Genomic DNA, 19,768 nt, shown 5'->3' on the forward strand with positions numbered 1-19,768 from the left:
AGAGACTGTGTGTATTCCTTTCATCTTCACTTGGTGCTTCCTGAGTCATGTAATATTTTCCCCATAAAAAATATTTTCCCCATAGAATCCTTCAATATTACAACTCGAGGCTTGAATTTTTTCTTTGGTTCTTCCAGCTTGAGAAATGCTCAGTGTGTTCTTCTGTTTTGTTTTTCCATCCATAATAATTAGGGAAATGAAAATTAAGACAATAATTTCACAGAGATTTGTGAAACAAGAATCTGAGAAAACTATGTTTGAAGGAGTATAATACGGAATAATCAGTCCAAATGAAATTAGTTTGACCCAGTAATTCTACATGTAGGAACTCGTGCTGCAGAAATACTTGAACATGAGTATATATGAGATGCATGGCAAGATGCTCCCTACAGTACCTAAATGGGTATCAATCAGAGAACACATTTACCTCTAATGAAAGGGATAAATTGTATAGTCCTTAAAGAGAATAGGCAGGTTGGTTACAGGCAATATTGCTGAATGTTGTCTAGATCATATTGCTTTGTAAAAAAAAGTTTCAGAAATATTTTCAATACTATGATAATCTTTTTCTTGAAAAAAATGAAATGTATGTAAACTTGTATAAACATATAGAAATTCAAGGGATCTAAAATGGCCAAAACAACCTTGAAAAGAAAACACAAAGTTGAAATGGTTACATTTTCTAATTTCAAAACCCTTCAAATCTACAGTTATTAATCAAGACGATGTGGTACAGGCATACAGACAGATGTACAGATTATGAACTAGAACAGAGAATGCAGAAACACAGCCACATGTTTATGGTCAATTGTTTTTTCAACAAGAGTACCAAAATAATTCAATGTGTGGAAAGAACGGTCTTTTTAACAAGGGGGATCGGAAACCTGAATATCTATTTGCAAAATAATGAAGTTCAACTGCCTATCTCAACCCATATATCAAAATTAAACATGTTGTTTCAAAGAGTAAAATCAAGAAAGTGAAAGCACACCCCTTCAAAGGGGGGAAGTATTTGCAAATCATGTATCTGATAAGGGACTTCTGAAAGGAATATATAACTTACAACTTGATAATAAAGACAAATAGCCAAAAGAAAAAATGGACAAATAATCTGACTAGACATTTCCCCAAAGAAAGCATACAAGTGGCCAATGAACACATGAAACAGAATCATTACCATTCATCATCAAAAATGTGTAAGTAAAATCACTAGGAAATACAACTTCACACTCACCTAGTTGACTATAATCAAGACAAATAATGGAAAGTGTCAAGAAAGTGGAGAATCCAAGCTGATAGTGGTAAATTCATTTGGGTGGAGATAGCAAGAGTGATGACACAATGTAACCAACATCACTGTATTGTACACGTAAAAGTTGTGAATGTGTGTATGATTTGCTGTGTCTATATTTTCTCCAGAACCCCTGGTGGTGAAGCAGAAAAATAAATATTTTTAAAAAGAATGTGGAGAAAATGGAACCTTCTTGCATGAACACATGTGGAGGGAAAGGATGGTAAGAGTGAGGGGTGATTGGCAAAGGGCACAGGATTTCTTTGTGGAGTGACAAAAATGTTCTAACATTAATCATGGTGATGGTTGTACAACTCTGTGCATGTACTAAAAACCATAGATTGGTACACATTAAAATTGAAGAATTGTTTGCTTTGTGAATTATATGTCAATAAACATTTTACCAGACACAAAAAGTCTTGAATCATGATATCCAAAAAAATGTTGATGCAAATGTGTACTTACTTTGTCTTTAGTTCTGTGTCAAAAAGATTGCAATCACAAGTGGCCTCACACTCGCCAATGTTCTTAACACTATTCTAAAATCAATCATATAACATGGGTGACTCTGAAATATTAGGTCACCCATTCTTAGCTGTGTAATAACACTGATGATAAAAGGGACCTTAAGTACCCTCAGGCAACCACAGGTCATCTACACTTTGCTTTTTCCACTTGGCATCCACATGCTCTGACTATTCATGTTATGTGTTTACTTTGATGTGTAAGGGTTATATTTTAACTTCTTGATTGATTTCTCCTGGGATATAAGCATGAGCAATGGCATAAGGGAACAGATTTTTTTGAAAGAAAGATATTCATTTAACCAAGATGTCTACAAAATGGATTTCAGTTCTTCTGCTGATACAACTGAGTTGTTGCTTTAGCTGTGGAACTTGTGGAAAAGTGCTGGTGTGGCCAACAGAATATAGTCATTGGATGAATATAAAGACAATACTGGATGAACTTATTCAGAGGGGTCATGAGGTGACTGTTCTAACATCTTCAGCTTCCATTCTTATTGATCCCAGCAAACCATCTGCTATTAAATTTGAAGTGTATCCTACATCTCTTACTAAAGATGATTTTGAGTTTCTTATCATGAACGCTATCAGGAAATGGACATACGATATGCCAAAGGATACATTTTGGACATATTTTTCAGTATTACAAGAAATCTTTTGGGAATATTCTGACTGCCTTGAAAGGCTTTGTAAAGATGTAGTTTTTAACAAGAAACTTATGATGAAACTACAAGAATCAAGGTTTGATGTTGTTCTTGCAGATGCTATTGGCCCTTGTGGTGAGCTGTTGGCGGAGCTACTTAAAATACCCCTTGTGTATAGTGTCCGGTTCACTTTTGGCTATACAATTGAAAAGTACAGTGGAGGACTTTTATCCCCTCCTTCTTACGTACCTGTTGTTATGTCAGAATTACCTGATCGAATGACATTCATGGAGAGGGTAAAAAATATGATATATGTGCTTTATTTTGACTTTTGGTTCCAGACATTTAATGAGAAGAAGTGGAATCAGTTTTACAGTGAAACACTAGGTAAGTTATGGTTTTAGTTGGTCAAAGGAAGTCCTAACTTTTCCTGTGCCTTTGAAGGTGTGTTTGTGTAAACAAAAAGTCAGAGGAAATTTTTTTTTTGTAAGTAAAAGATGAAATGAAAAGATGAAATGATCTATCTAACTGACAAATATTTATAGAGAGCCTTCTATTACAGAATCAGTTACAAAAACCCAGTAGCTAATCTCTAGGACAGGGGACTCCCGAGAATCAGAAATGCCCAAATGAAGACACTTGGAATTTCTTTAATCATTTACATACCCATTTTATTGTAGCTTTTATCTTTAAAAAATTCATTTTGTATTTCCATGAATGTCTGGATGAACATAGACATGCCGATTGAAGAGTGATATATATTTCTAGCATAACTATGTATGTAGCACTGGGAAAAATACCTGTGTAGCTCAGTTTTGTTATTTATTAACTAGAATATTTTTTCCATAGTAACTTCTCAGGATTCCTTCTCAGTTGAAAGATATACTGGCTTTAAGCCAGATTCGAAACTTATAATTTGTTTCTACAATATTTTATTAATCTGCTAGCCAAATAGCCATAATCAAAATAGTATAATTCTATATAAGTTGTGCCTAGTGGACCCTGAGGTTTCTAGTGATTTCACATTTCTTCACTAACTGTTTACAAATCACCTATCCTACATGTCTCTGACGTTATGGAGGGGTTGGCATATGTTATTAGTCTGAATTTTTTGTAAACTATTTCTCTCTTTTTAAAAAAATCCACAGTGAGCACATTTATCTTCATAATTTTTTGAAAATTTAAAGCATTTATTTGCATATAGTATTACTTAATAATGGAATATAATTCAGCTCTTCACTTGAACTAAATGCCATAGTTGGTACAAGGAATTGAGCCACACTCACAAAAACCTCAAATTTTAGTTGGGAAACTGAATGTCAAGGATTGGTTTGTTAATTTGTAGAAACTAGACCGAGTACTTCTGGGAAAGGTGTTCCCGTGGCTATGGGAGGCTTAATTGATTGGGGAGTTCAAATTCCAGTTGTTTGCATCTGTAGACCTGTTACATTTGCAACTTTAGATAATGTAAATACATATTTAATTCTACAGTGGCTTAGGTTCAATAACTGTTTATGGTGGTGGAAGTATTGATGTGACATTAGAGATTTAAGGCTCCTCTTTTTCTCACACTTTTAGGCATCTTTAGCCAACTCTTGCAAGCTTCCCTCAGGAGATTACTTGGACATTCAGATGTCAATTTTTTCAAGTTTCCTCTACTTTTTGTTTTCTCTTTTCTTTGCAGGAAGACCAACTACATTATCTGAGACAATGGGGAAAGCTGAAATATGGCTCATTCGCAACTATTGGGATTTTCAATTTCCTCGCCCTTTTTTGCCACATTTTCAATTTGTTGGAGGGCTCCACTGCAAACCTGCCAATCCCTTGCCTAAGGTAAACTTATTACACTTGGTTTAGTATTTTCAATTGAAATGATGTTACTTTCTTCATTCAGAATGTCTAAGTAAGAAAGATGTGAAAAGTGTGCTAAAGTGAACTACAAATTAGAAATTCATATATTTCCATGCCACCAGAAGTATCTGAATATCATTACCATGACAGAAATAAGGGGAATACCTATAAGACTTTGAGAATAGTCTAACAAATTAAAGACTTCTTTATTTAGCACATAAGAAAGTATCAGTCATTCACTGAGAGATTATTTTTAGAGTGACGACCATATTCTAGGTAAACTAGTGCTGGTTTGACATAAACAGAAACTAAACAGACATGGTCCCTGCCCCCTCCCATGCCCCACCTCACACACACACATCTTATATTCCAGTTGGAAAAATAGAACCGAAGCAAGTAGTAAACATACAGCATAAAAAGTGTTATAGTAAGGAAAGACCACAATGGTAAGGGAACACCCAGCAGGGATCATACAAAGTAAACCAGAGTCATTGATAATTAAGGTGAAGGGTGTGCAGGAATAGGTAGAGAAGGTGGGGGGAAAAGGAAGACAAAATGAAAGCAGCTATAGTAGTAATGGCAGTCCCCAAGATCTCCTAATGAGCAGGAAGAGGAGGTGTAAAGAGGCAGATGATGTGGAAGAACTTAGTTGGATCCAGAAGGAGTTTGAAGCATCTATTAAGGGCATTGGGGAGCCAGTGGAAAGAATTAAGCGAGAGAGAGATATGAGCAGGTTTCTTTTACAAAAGAGCCCTCAAGATGCAGTTACTGGATTGGATTGTGAAAAAGCAAGACTAGAATGGTAGACCTTTTAGGAGATTGTTTCGGGCAATCAGGCACCAGATGATGTGAAACTGGAATGGTCATAGAGTGAACACTATTCCTATAATACTACCAACCTCATATGATTGTTGTAAGAAAATATTTGTTAATATATATAAAACACTCCAAATGCCTCTGGCACAAAGTAATCCAAAAGTAATATTAGCTATTGTAATTATTGCTATTTTTGTTACTATTACTAATACTATTAATCATTTCATATGTGTCAGGCACTTTATACTTCTCATTTAATAGGAACTGGTTTTCTGGTAGATCAAAATTATATTCTCTAGCAAAGTCCTAAAGAGCAGATATCCTCTGAGGTTTTTACAAGTGGAGGTATACGTCTTAGCAACCAGATGAGCAGGTGAAAATGCTTAAATTTTGTTTTAAGGATTTAGGCTCTTCATCTGTTTTATAGCTAAGGGGAAGACCATTCCTAACCATTATAAATGGGCGAATATAAATGGGTGTTCCCAACAATATTTGCAGCCAAAGCCCAGTGTGCTTGCTTGCAGCCTTAGTTTACAGCATTGAAACCATTCACCATTTGAAGCCTCACAGTTTTACATCTTTGAGAATAAAAGGGATGGTTTATCCTACCAGAGGAATTGTTTTCTACTGTATACCAACCCTGCAGGAAATCACAGTAAAACTCCCTTTGGTATTAAAAAAAAAAAAAAAAACTCACTCCACAGGATTTCCAAGGATGGGCTGGTGGATTCCAACTGCTCATCTTTTGTTTAGCAGCCATACATTTAGCCATTGCAGCACCACAGCTCCCCTTTGAGTATATGCTTACCTATAGCATAGCTGCCTGATAGAATGAACACAGAAAATGTATCCTGTGCATATAATGAATACAAAAAATTCTGTACACATAATAAAGACTAAGGAATTTCTGCTACTTGTATCTGAAAATTTCCATTAGTCTGAACTTACAAAATAATTCTGTCAGCATATAGGGTAATATTCCTTATGAAGGACAATAAGAATCGATTTTAAATTACTCCTACAGCTTTAAGACATAAATAAAAAGCAAGGATTGTTTATGGCAGTAGTATATAATCTATTAAAAGATCTGTTTTGTCTCTCTTCTTATTGGCAGCTACATGAAACTGAAATCCTCTTCAAGGATTAAAACTCAATAGTTATTCTGAGTGTAAATTGTTTAGACTATATACATATAATGTCTTTCAAAGGGTGCAAATGCTGCAGGAAGTTTAATAACTTTCTGCCGTCTAACCTTATTAATGGAGAATTTTCCCATTCATATTAAAGGAAAATGACAGTCTTAGTAGGAGAAGGAAAGAGAGGAGGAAAGAGAGGATGAATAATAGTGTGAGAGTTAAAATAAATATTTACAGTGGTTGTTATTTACATCAGAGAAACAAGATTTGAATCAAAGTCAATAATGTGAAGACTGTTATTCATTATTATAAAAAGTCCCCCATATCACTTGCTTTTCCATTAATTGTTAGACTTTCAGTTTATTTGAGTTTTTATCAAGAAAAGAAAGCATTTGGCAAAATGCATCAAAAGATCTACAAATAATTATAGCCTTTGACCTCATTGTATACTTATAAGAACCTACACAGACAAAAATAAATAAATAAATAAGTGGTGCAGAATCAATCTGTATGGCAGTGTAATTTATAAAAGTAAACATTGACAATAATTTAAATTCCAACATTTATGAGAGGTTAAATAACTGATGTGTATCCACACTATTGCAATCACTTCATCAAAGAATGCTTGATTACACAAAAGCAATCATTATATAAGATGAGTTGGAAATGAAGAGGCAAATTGTTAAAAACAATTTGAGGCCAAATTTATTATACAAAAAAGGTATACACAGTGGGATTACAGTTTTCTAAATATATGTCATATGTATACATCAGAAACTCTAGTGGTATAGTGGTTAAGAGCTATGGCTGCTAACCAAAAGATTGGCAGTTTGAATCTACTAGGCGCTCCTTGGAAACTCTATGGGGCATTTCTACTCTGTCCAATATGGTGTCTACGAGTGGAATTGACTTTACGGCAACAGGTTTTTGTTTTTTTTTTAAATACATTTCTGCATATGGATCACGTAAACACTAGAATGAATGGGAACAGAGTTTAAACACTTTCGGGATGGAATTTATGGGTGAAACTTTCTTTTTTACATTTTCCATTCTTACCCAAAATGTTTTGCAATGTGTTTGTATTATTTTTATTAAGATATCACAGAATTTGGAACAAATCAGTTCAAGTAAGTGATTAATCTATAAAGAAAAATTGTATTACTACAAAACTATCAGGGTCCATTTTGCGCAGCAAAGGGAGCACAAGTCAGAATAATTCTCAAACAATTCCAGATGAACATGTCTTCACCAGAAACTCTATACAATTCCAAGTGAGCTGCTCAAGTGGGTGACCAGATCCTTTCTGGAGAAAGACCAGGTGTACCTCTCCCACTGGGGAGACGGTGCTCTCCCCACGACACAGTGAGATGATAATGAAGGCCTCTTTTAGCCACAGTTCTGCACAGCACATTCAACAGGTACATCGGTTTCATAATATGACTTCAGGTCAAGAAATACCACAAGGAAGAAACCAAGAAATATGGACGTTCTGATATGTAATTACAAATGTGTATTTATGGATTAAAAACGGAAATTTTATGACTATTTCAAAGCAATTCTAATCTCAAAGTTGTTTTGAATGTTAGAGAATCTTAACCTCTGGGCATTAAATGGTATATTAGAGGAATATTTGGGAAACTACGAGAAAGTTTAAGGTGTGAATAAAGGGTTATGTAACTGAGAGAAATATACAATCATCCCCCACCATAACTAATTTTTCATTAGGGTTCATAGTCATGAAGTAAAATACTAACGACTACCAACTGAGAGCTCTCTCCAGAAAACCTTCTGGAATAAACACATGTGATTTTGGTAGAACTATAACCAAACAGGTGCAGTCTAGTTGATTCCAACTCCTGGTGACCTCATGTGTATCAGAGTAGAACTACGCGCCATACAGTTTTCATTGGCTGATTTTTCAAAAGTAGATCACCATGACTTTCTTTTGGGGCACCTCAAGATGGATTTGAACTTCCAAACATTGGTTGGCAGCCAAGCACAGCAATTATTTGTACTGATCTGGTGCCGCAGTAGAAATAGAACTACATACAATTAAATCTGAGTTAAGATCCTGCTATTGTGTCTCCTTCCAAGAATATATACTAGTAATTAATAACTGTAAATGAAGAGGGAGTGTCCTCCTCACTACTGTGTAACTGCTTAATTTCATTTCATGCTTATATCACACCCCATCCCCTCCCACATTTACGCAAATATACCTACTAAAGGCAATAGATCTCATATCACACATCGCCTTCCAAAGAAACTGACTGATTAGTGTTGTAAAAAAGCAGCCGCTATTCTAATAATTTGTCTCTGTCAATGAAAATCCCTGGGTAGCACAAATGGTTCCACCTTCACAGTTCCAATCTTCACGGTGGCACCACGGAAGAAAGGTCTGGAGATCCCAGTCTGAAGAAATGCGTCCTTAAATGTTACCGTGGAAATAGAAATTCTGTGGAGATTTGTTCACGAGTCAGAATTGATTCTACAGCAGTGGGTTTGGTTTTAGTTGTCAGTTCTTGATTTTCTCTCTTAAGTTGTTTGTGGCCAAATCTTTAAATGTTGTTCAATATTTCATTGCTGTTTCACGATGAAGCAAATGCTGTCTTCACAGGAAATAGAAGAGTTTGTCCAGAGCTCTGGAAAACACGGTGTGGTGGTGTTTACTCTTGGGTCAATGGTCAGTAACATCACAGAAGAAAGGGCCAATACGATTGCATCAGCCCTTGCCCAGATTCCACAAAAGGTTAGATAAAGTGCCATCATGGTGACCAACTTCTTTGCTAGTCTGTTCAACTCTGTACAGAGTCTAATGATTATGGAAATTTTCTGTAACTATTATGATAGCCCCCCACTTGTCTGTCAGTGTGTCCTACTGTGAGGTTTGAGTGTTGCTGTGATGCTGGAAGCTACGCCACCGATATTCAGATACCAGCAGAGTCAGGCATGGCAGACAGTTTTCAGCTGAACTTCCAGACTAAGACAGACTAGGAACAAGGATCCAGCAATCTACTTCTGAAAGTCTGGAATAAGTGAACATAAGTTAACTCCCTTCCATGTCATTCAAAAAAATAAGAAAGAAACAGGTTAAAATGAAATTTAGGAAATGAAAGCCAGGGTAACACATAGATATGAGAACATAAATATGTATATCATTGGGAATGCACACTGTTTTTTACAGTAGATATATGAGTGCTTAACAATGACCAGATGCTTGAATTTGTCATTTCTAATCTCAATGTTTTTAGCTACCATGGGAGAAACATCATAATTACTTATTAGAGAATTACCTGATGCTATTTTTTTATATAAAAATAAGTTCCTTCAACTTTGTGTTGTTTTTTGATATAAAAATAAGTTCCTTCAACCTGAGTATTCCTACTTACTTCGGTGTTTTAGTAGTTCTGATTTCTAGCATCTCTTGTTCTCAGTTCCTTTGTCATAGGAAGGGGTTTGGCTAGATGATCTTTTCATGTTTACAAAATTCTAACTTGCTATAACTTTTCAGTTCTATTCATGGAATAAAGTATTTTCTTCATCTTCATAGGTGCTGTGGCGATTTGATGGCAAGAAACCAGATACCTTAGGACCCAATACTCGACTCTTCAAGTGGATTCCCCAGAATGACCTTCTTGGTAAGACCAGAGAACAAATAATGAAAATATGGGTAACAGCTAATCAGAGGGATACAAGTTAAACAGAAAATCAATTCTTGAGCAGTTATTATAGAAGAATTTAAAAACTAAAGCATAAGTTCTGTATATTTATTTTCTAGTTCTAGAGGGAAAAGATGAAATATAATAATTGGCATTTTATAATATACAGTCATAATCCTTTTGGCCAGAAGTAAAAAAAAAAAAAAAAAAAATTTTAAATTTATGTATCTATATTTCACATGTAATCCCGACTCAAACAAGATTTTTAATAGCCTCCTGTATCATCATCCTAATACTCTCACCTCATACCTATTCTTTCCATTGCTGAAGCGGTATTTCAAATGCTTCTTAACGGTAAGAGCACCTCCTTTACAACCAGTTATCCCCACCCCCATTTTGTATAGGAAAATATCCACAATCTTTATCATGAAGTGATGAAATGTTTCATGATAAAGGATCACCATCCCTTCTTCTGAGTCCAGCACCACCATCATCACACTTCCTCCTGCCTTGAACACACCACATATCAGACTCCATCTTTTTTCTCACTGTTTCTCTAAGACCATATACTCTAATGTGTCCTCTTCTTTTGTTCATTTGTTACTTTTGTCCAGAATATCTCCTTCAGCTTGTACACCTGACAATCTTCTATTCACTTTTCAAGTGTCCGGGCACACATCATTTCTTTCATGAAGCCCTCATTTACTATTTCAGTAGGCCTAGTTGCTTCCTGCTCAGAGATCTAAAAACAATTTAAACAGAGTTTCATGGGCATGATCATCTGTTTCTTAGAAAACACTGCCTCATTGAGCTCCCTATATTTCTCATTTTCTTTCTAAGAATTATAATGAATAATTTTGCTAAATTTCACCCCTTCCTAGGTCACCCAAAGACCAAAGCTTTTATAACTCATGGTGGAGCCAATGGCATCTATGAGGCTATCTACCATGGGGTCCCTATGGTGGGCATTCCCTTGTTTGCTGATCAACCTGACAACATTGCTCACATGAAGGTCAAGGGGGCAGCAGTGAGTCTGGACATGGACACAATGACAAGTATAGATTTGCTCAATGCTTTGAAGACAGTCATCTATGACCCATCGTGAGTAGTTTTAATCGGTTGTTTATTTTTGGTGTGGAGGGCAATGCTGGAGAAATAATATGTAAGAGGTTTGAGGACAATGAGAGGTTTGAGAACAAGGATGAAGTTTTGAAAAGCCAGTAAGGAGGATGAGAAGAATTACCGAAGTTGGACCTGGAAGAATTACAAGGTGAGAACAAAGTTGAAAAGGGACCATGAATGTTAAAACAATAGGACTCTGCAAGGCCCTGTAACTTTCTCTCAGCATGAGGCTCATTAATTCTTTTAAACTGTTCTAAACTGTTTTAAGTAAATGAGCAAAAGATAATCTCAAATTTCTATTACATTTAATGCTTTCCAAAATATCTATCCTAATATTTAGATCCCATTACCAGAAATGGTAAACAACTAAAACCAAACAAAACAAACCCATCGCCACGGAGTCGATTCCGACTCATACTGACCCTATAGGACAGAGTAGAACTGCCCCATATTGTTTCCTGGGAGAGCCTGGTAGATTCCAACTGCAGGCCTTTTGGTTAGCAGCAGTAGCACTTAACCACCAGGGTTTCGTTAAACAACTAGGGCTGAAAATTTATGAAATTGAAACCATGAAAAATGAGGATATCAAACCAAACCCATTGCTGTCATAAATGTATGAAAAGTCTTAGTTCTTTTGAGTGTGATTAGTTTGATTATATTTGGAAGAGTTTTAAAATTAAAAAGGAATTCATTTGGAAGATAAATACTGTAATGTGGTGGTTAAGTGTCACCGTGTCCCTTCCGACTTATAGCAATCCTGTGTACAACAGAAAGAAACACTGCCTGGTCCTGCACCATCCCCACAATCATCACTCTGTGAGAGTCCATTGCTGCAGCCACCGCATCAACTCATCTCGCTGAGGGTCTTCCTCTTTTTCGCTGACCCTCTACCAAACACTACGTTCTGCTCCAGGGACACTTCCCTTCTGATAACATGTGCTAAGTACATGAAAGGAAGACAGTGTCATACTATAGCACTTTGGGATTCAGAGTTCATAAACCGTATGCCTTTTTTCAACTCTTCTTGCTTGACCATAATCATTTGCAAAAGAATGAAACAAATATAATTGCAATGCCTCAAAGTGAAATGTTGAGGACTCTCCAGATTTTAAAATAACAAAACTAACAAGAACAACAACAATAATAATAGCAAACATTTACTGAGAGTCTACTATATGTTTGGAACAATCTAAGTATTCTAAAACTCCGTCCATTATTCTTCACAATAGTCAGATTAAAAAAACACTATCCACATCTAGTTCATTTTAGCAAAGAAACAACTGAGGCAAAGAGACAACTGGGGCACAAAAAGAATAAATAACTGCAGAAAGCAGACAGCTAGTGAATTTCAGAATCAGGGTTCAAACTGAGGCAAGTCACTTTCACACTTTTAATCACTCAATGACTGATATAAAGTCAATACCAATTCCTGACCAGCCTTGCCTGGACATGTCCCTGGACCTCATCATGGATCTGCCTCCAGTATTCAGATAATGATATTATTTTGAACTTGTGCACCAGATTCATTAACAATTCCTCACTGGATAATTCAAACTCTGCACACTCAGATGATGATTTTTTCTTTTCTTTTAATTTTTTTGTCCTTAAGACTTAGCACTTTCCATTCTCTATCCTAAAAATACATGGCCTACCCCAACTTCTTTCTTTCTTTACATCCTGAAATAATATGCATTCAACAAATTCTAGCCCATATACTAAAATGTCTATCATCATCTCAGAGGAAAATAATGCATTTTTCTTCCGATCTTGCGTGTCACATATTTTTACAACCTTCATGAAAATTTTACTTACTGATCTTTTCTGATTTATTTTCTAAGTTGGTGTCTATTTGATTTTTCTTCAGCTATAAAGCGAACGCTATGAGGTTATCAGCCATTCAGCATGATCAGCCTGTTAAGCCCCTGGATAGAGCCACCTTCTGGATCGAGTTTGTCATGCGCCACAAAGGAGCCAAACACCTTCGCCCAGCCGCCCTCAGCCTCACCTGGTACCAGTACCACTCTTTGGATGTGATTGGGTTTCTACTGGCTTGTGTGGCAATTGTTAGTTTTCTTGTCATAAAATGTTGTTTGTTTGGTTTTCAAAAGTTTTTTAAGATGGGAAAGAAGAAAAAGAGGGAGTAGGCCTCTTTAAGCAAAAGACTAACAGGCATGATAATTGAGAGTGTTATATTTCATTCAACCATTATGGTTCAAGTTGTGGAAAGATTCTGCTCCATATTTTGTAAGAGCTGAGCCTTTTCTGATTTCCGAAGATATGTTACTCTTGGTTTATTGTTCTGGTTGGTGTTTGTTAATTCTTCCCTAAGGAAGAATAATCTTGAGTGATTTTAAATAAATTTCTACTCAGTATTCCTCTTGAAATAGTTCCAGCCATCAGGTGGATTATATTCAAGGTATTATTCTCATCTGGTAAATTGTGAAACAATTCTATGTTTGTGATGAGTTATGCACATTTTTATAACCAGAAAACAACATGAAACTCACTGGAACTGCAACCTGTTGATGGTAAAAGATCAGGAAGCTTGATGTTTTCACTGTGCATTTTCAGAAACATTTTCTATATAAATGATGTGCATTCATACAAATATATGTATGCCTCATGAACCATAAAGTATTTCTTCCTGAAATTTTTCTTTCTTTCAGAAATTCTGAGTGGTTTTAAGTGGTTTCCTTCCTAAAAGTATGTAATACTATGAAGTCTTTGATTGGAAAGAGTAAAAATATTTTCCACACTGCCCTTGAATATGCTTGAGTTATTGTTTTCCCTTTATTGAAAGATCCTTTGCAATTTTATAGTAAAAACCAAAAAAATCCCACACACAGAATGACAGAATTAAAGCAACTTTCTTCACCTTTACCATCTGTGTGCTACTTTTGCTTATTTCCATCTAATGTTTAATGGCAGGCATATGGAAGTACCACAGTGGATGGAGACAAAAATCAATGATTATGAACTTAATCTTGAAAAGAACAAAATGAGCTGAGTATTCCTATGTTGGAGACTGACATTATAATTAGGAGTTTTCTGAATTAATTTCTATGTAAAATAAAATATTTATTAAAGACATGTAATACGAATATACTAATCAGAACTTTCATATTTAATCTTAAAATTCAACAATAATCACAGCCGTTACTCAATAATAATAATAAAGCAGGGAAGGACTTTGTAAATGATGTGTCATTCTGGTGCTTTTTTTTTTGATAAAGCTTACCATCCAACCAGCTAGCAAAGAAGAATGTTTAGAAGGTCCAGAATCAATAGCAAAGAGCTGAATTTGGAGCTGAGATACAGCAACTCGAAAACTAGCACAGCAGACGATATTCAAATTTTTCTCATGTATTGACATCCCAAAAGCTTTTGTGCCTTTGAGCACTGCCTTTTGATAAGATTCAGATGAGTGAGAAGCATGGTTTACTTTTGGAAACAAATATGTGAAAGTGGGGTGTATAGAAATCAAGTAACAGAGTCCTGACAAAAGTCGGCTTGTAGAAGGTCCTTTAGGCCTGCAGTCCCACCCGTGGTCAATTCCCTGTTCCCCAAATGTATAATCAGAATACTAGCAGATTGGATTGTGGGTGGCAGCAGTAGCTAGATCACTTGGCTCATTACAGTCCATTCTGTTGGGCAATCCCATCACCACTCTGTTCATGCATCCAGCAACAGCACTGCAGTGACCAACGATTTAGCATCCTCCCTTTTTTCTATGGTGGGTAATAATTTTTACCAATTCAAGGTGTATGGAAATGTATCTCGTTTGTTTAATTGGGAAATCCTTCACTATTAAACTGCTTGATCCTTTTTTTTTTTTTGTATGTTTATTATCCATTCAGGTGTTTTATTCTATGTCCTGTATGAACTCCAGTTTTATTTTGGTGTTTTTCTGCTGACTCTTATTTGGTGTCCAGAGGTTAGAAAAGGCAAATTTGTTATTTGTAAAACCCTAGAAGCCCAGGTCATGGATAACAGTGGCTCAAAATGACTGGCAAAGACACAAGATCAATAAAGGTAAGGTAAACTCTGGAAAAATATTAAAAATCTGAGGTCAAAGAAGATAAGATTTTAGAGATGAGTAGATCAGTTATACTGAGGACATGCCGGTTGCAGGAGTCAGGATACAATGAAATAAAAGTCATGGCAAACATGGTGATTAAAGTAAAAAATACAGCAGTGAAGTACAGAATGGAAGATTAAAACCAGGAAAACATTTAGAAGCAAAGGAGCTTTAGAAGTACAGCAGGTTGTTAGGAGGGCCTTAATGTAAGATGTCAGCAAATAACTTATATACTAAACCATTATGTGGCAACTCCTAGAGCCTTCAGGTGATTCCTAGAGGAGGGATTTTCAGTCAAGTTTCACCCAGAGGAACAAATTTAAAATAAGTAATTAGATGCTTACAAGACCATTTTCCAGTGTGCTAGAAGAACAAAAGTCTGGAAAGATCATCACATATTTTGGGTTTGCCTGCTGTTCAACATTTAGGATATTCCTACTACCGATGCTTAGGTCACGAAACCCCATCATGGTTCACAGCTGTTCCACAGCCTCGGGGTGATTCTCGGGGAAAATGCCACGTAGCATAGCAAAACATCATGTCTGCTAAAGCTCATTCATCTTCCCACTACTGCTCAGTGAAGAATAATATGTCTTCTTTCTCTATTGTATTTTCCCAATCCTAAAAGAGTGCATCTCATTGACAGACTATGACTCATACCCAGGACCCTAAAGCAAGGACCCTAGAAAATTTAATCCCAAGTGAAACATGTGAGAACATAGAAGAGAGTGGTCAATGCTGGTGCCAAAAATGAAGACCAGATAACTTCCAAGACAGACAGAGAACCCCATCTCAGAATTCAGAGACAAAAAAGAATTTAGAGACAAAGACAAACTAAAACTCAAAGGATGGAAAAATATATATCAAGCAAACAACAATTAAAAAGACCAGGAGTGGCAATATCATTTTCTGACAAAATAAACTTTAAAGTTAAACCCATCATAAAAGATAAGGAAGGACGCTATATAATAATTAAAGGGACAATATACCGAGAAGCTATAACCATATTAAATATTTATGCACCCAATGACAGGGCTGCAAGATACATAAAACAAACTCTATCAGCATTGAAAAGTGAGATAGGCAGTTCCACAATAATAGTAGGAGACTTCAACACACCACTTTCGGTGAAGGACAGGACATCCAGATAGAAGCTCAATAAAGACACAGAAGATCTAAAAGTCACAATCTACCAACCTGACCTCATAGACATATACAGAACACTCCAACCAACAGCAACAAACTGTACTTTCTTTTTCTAGTACACATGGAACATTCTGTAGAATAGGCCACATATTAGGTCATAGAGCAAGCCTTAGCAGAATCAAAAACATTGAAATATTACAAAGCATCTTCTCTGACCATAAGGCCATAAAAGTGAAAATCAATAACAGGAAAAGCAGGGAAAATAATCAAACACTTGGAAGCTGAAAAATACCCTGCTCAGAAAAGACTGCATATAGGAAACATTAAGAGTGGAATAAAGAAATTCATAGAATCCAATGAGAATGACAACACTTCCTATCAGAACATTTGGGACACAGTGAAAGTAGTGCTCAGAGGCCAATTTATATCAATAAATGTACAAATCCAAAAAGAAGAAAGGGCCAAAACCAAAGAATTATCCCTACAACTTGATCAAATAGAAAAAGAGCGTCAAAAGAAACCCTCAGGCAACACATGAAAACAAACACTAAAAATTAGAGCAGAATAAAGTGAAATAGAAAACGAAAAAGAATTGAAAGAATTAACAAGACCAGAAGCTGGTTCTTTAAAAAAATAAAAAAATTGATAAACCGTTGGCCAAACCGACAAAAGAAAAACAGGAGAGGAAGCAAATAACCTAAATAAGAAATGAGATGGGCGATATTACAACAGACCCAACGGAAATTAAAAGAATCATCATATCAGATTACTATGAAAAGTTGTACTGTAACAAATTTGAAAACCTAGAAGAAATGGATGAATCCTAGAAACACACGACCTACCTGAACTAACACAAATGGAAGCAGAACAACTAAATAGACGCATAACAAAAGAAGAGATTGAAAAGGTAATCAAAAAACTCCCAATAAAAAAAAAGCCCTGCCCAAGACAATTCAGGGCAGAGTTCTACCGAAATTTCAGGGAATAGTTAACACCATTACTGTTGTTGTTGTTAGGTGCCATCGAGTCAGTTCCGACCCATAGCGACCCTATGCACAACAGACTGAAACACTACTGGGTCCTGGGCCATCCTTACAATTGCTGTTACACTTGAGCTTATTGTTGCAGCTGCTGTGTCAAACCACCTCGTTGAGGGTCTCCCTCTTTTCCGCTGACCCTGTACTCTGCCAAGCATGATGTCTTTCTCCAGGGACTGAGCCCTCCTGACATGTCCAAAGGATGTAAGACACCATCCTTGCCTCTAAGCAGCATTCTGCTTGTACTTCTTCCAAGACAGATTTGTTCATTCTTTTGGCAGTCCATACACGGTATGTTCAATATTCTTTGCCAACACCACAATTCAAAGGCATCAGTTCTCCTTTGGTCTTCCTTATTCATTGTCCAGCTTTCACATGCATATGAGGCAACTGAAAATACCACGGCTTGGGTCAGGCGCACCTTAGTTTTCAGGGTGACATCTTTGCTCTTCAACACTTTGAAGAGGTCCTTTGTAGCAGATTTACCAAATGCAATGCTTCTCTTGATTTCTCTACTGCTGCTTCCATGGCTGTTGATTGTGGATCCAAGTAAAATGAAATCCTTGAAAACTTCAATCTTTTCTCCATTTATCATGATGAGGATTTCTGTTTTCTTTATGTTGAGGTGCAATCCACACTGAAGGCTGTGGTCTTTGATCTTCATTAGTAAGTGCTTCAAGTCCTCTTCACTTTCAGCAAGCAAGGTTATGTCATCTGCATAATGAAGGTTGTTAATGAATCTTCCTCCAATCCTGATGCCCCGTTCTTCTTCATGTAGTCCAGCTTCTAGTATTATTTGCTCAGCATACAGATTAAATAGGTATGGTGAAAGAATACAACCTGACGCACACCTTTTCTGACTTTAAGCCAATCAGTATCCCATTGTTCTGTCCGAACAACTGCCTCTAGATCTATGTAAAGGTCCCTCATGAGCACAATTAAGTGTTCTGGAATTCCCATTCTTCTCAGTGTTATCCATAGTTTCTTATGATCCACATAGTCGAATGCTTTTGCATAGTCAATGAAACACAGGTAAACATCCTTCTGGTATTCTCTGCTGTCAGCCAGGATCCATCTGACATCAGCAATGATATCCCTGGTTCCACGTCCTCTTCTGAAACCTGCCTGAATTTCTGGCAGTTCCCTGTCGATATACTCCTGCAGCCATTTTTTAATGATCTTCAGAAGATTTTGCTTTCCTGTGAAATTAATGATATTGTTCTATAACTTCCACATTTGGTTGGATGACCTTTCTTGGGAATAGGCATAAATATGGATCTCTTCCAGTCAGTTGGCCAGGAAGCTGTCTTCCACATGTCTTGGCATAGACGAGTGAGCACCTCCAGTGCTTCATTTGTTTGTTGAAACATCTCAATTGATATTCCATCAATTTCTGGAGCCTTGTTTTTCACCAATGCCTTCAGAGCAGCTTGGACCTCTTCCTTCAGTACCATCGGTTTCTAATCCTATGCCACCTCTTGAAATGGTTGAACATCGACTAATTCTTTTTGGTATAATGACTCTGTGTATTCTTTCCATCTTCTTTTGATGCTTTCTGCTTCATTTAATATTTTCCTCATGGAGTCCTTCACTATTGCAACTCAAGGCTTGAATTTTTTCTTCAGTTCTTTCAACTTGAGAAACGTCAAGCATATCCTTCCCTTTTGGATTTCCATCTCTAGCTCTTTGCACATGTCATTGTAATACTTTGTCTTCTTGAGACACCCTTTGAAATCTTCTGTTCAGTTCTTTTACTTCATCAGTTCTTCCTTTTGCTTTAGCTGCTCAACGCTCAAGGGCAAGTTTCAGAGTCTCCTCTCACATCCATCTTGGTCTTTCCTGTCTTTTCAATGACCTCTTGATTTCTTCATGTGTGATGTCCTTGATGTCATTCCAGAACTCGTCTGGTCTTCAGTCACTGGAGTTCAATGAGTCAAATCTATTTTTCAGATGGTCTCTAAATTCAGGTGGGAAAAACTGAAGGTCATATTTTGGCTCTCGTGGACTTGCTCTGATTTTCTTCAGTTTCAGTTTGAACTTGCATATGAGAAATTGATGGTCTGTTCCATAGTCAGCCCCTGGCCTTGTTCTGACTGATGATATTGAGCTTTTCCATTGCCTCTTTCCACAGATGTAGTCAATTTGATTTCTGTGTGTTCCGTCTGGTGAGGTCCATTTGTATAGTCGTCATTTATATTGGTGAAAGAAGGTATTTGCAATGAAGAAGTCGTTGGTCATGCAAACTTCTATCAGTCAATCTCCGGCATTGTTTCTATCACCAAGGCCATTTTTTTCCAATGACTGACCCTTCTTTTTTGTTTCCAACTTTCGCATTCCAATCGCCAGTAATTATCAATGTATCTTGATTGCGTGTTCAAACAATTTTGGATTGCAGCAGCTGATAAAAATCTTCTTTTTCTTCATCTTTGGCCCTAGTGATTGGTGCTTAAATTTGAATAATAGT

The 19,768-nt window shown here is 36.5% G+C and overlaps 1 protein-coding gene across 1 annotated transcript; it reads left to right on the forward strand.

The window, feature by feature from the left end:
• The first annotated feature begins 833 nt into the window (after positions 1 to 833).
• LOC100672537 (UDP-glucuronosyltransferase 2B4-like) lies at positions 834 to 13,965 on the forward strand. Its single transcript, XM_003414179.3, has 6 exons — positions 834 to 2,846; positions 4,144 to 4,292; positions 8,880 to 9,011; positions 9,813 to 9,900; positions 10,803 to 11,022; positions 12,908 to 13,965. Exons 1-6 carry the CDS (start codon positions 2,123 to 2,125, stop codon positions 13,185 to 13,187), a joined length of 1,593 nt encoding a protein of 530 aa, XP_003414227.1. The 5' UTR covers positions 834 to 2,122; the 3' UTR covers positions 13,188 to 13,965.
• The last annotated feature ends 5,803 nt before the right edge of the window (positions 13,966 to 19,768 follow it).

The sequence above is a fragment of the Loxodonta africana genome, chromosome 5 (assembly GCF_030014295.1).
Source record: "Loxodonta africana isolate mLoxAfr1 chromosome 5, mLoxAfr1.hap2, whole genome shotgun sequence".
Classification (NCBI taxonomy): domain Eukaryota; kingdom Metazoa; phylum Chordata; class Mammalia; order Proboscidea; family Elephantidae; genus Loxodonta; species Loxodonta africana.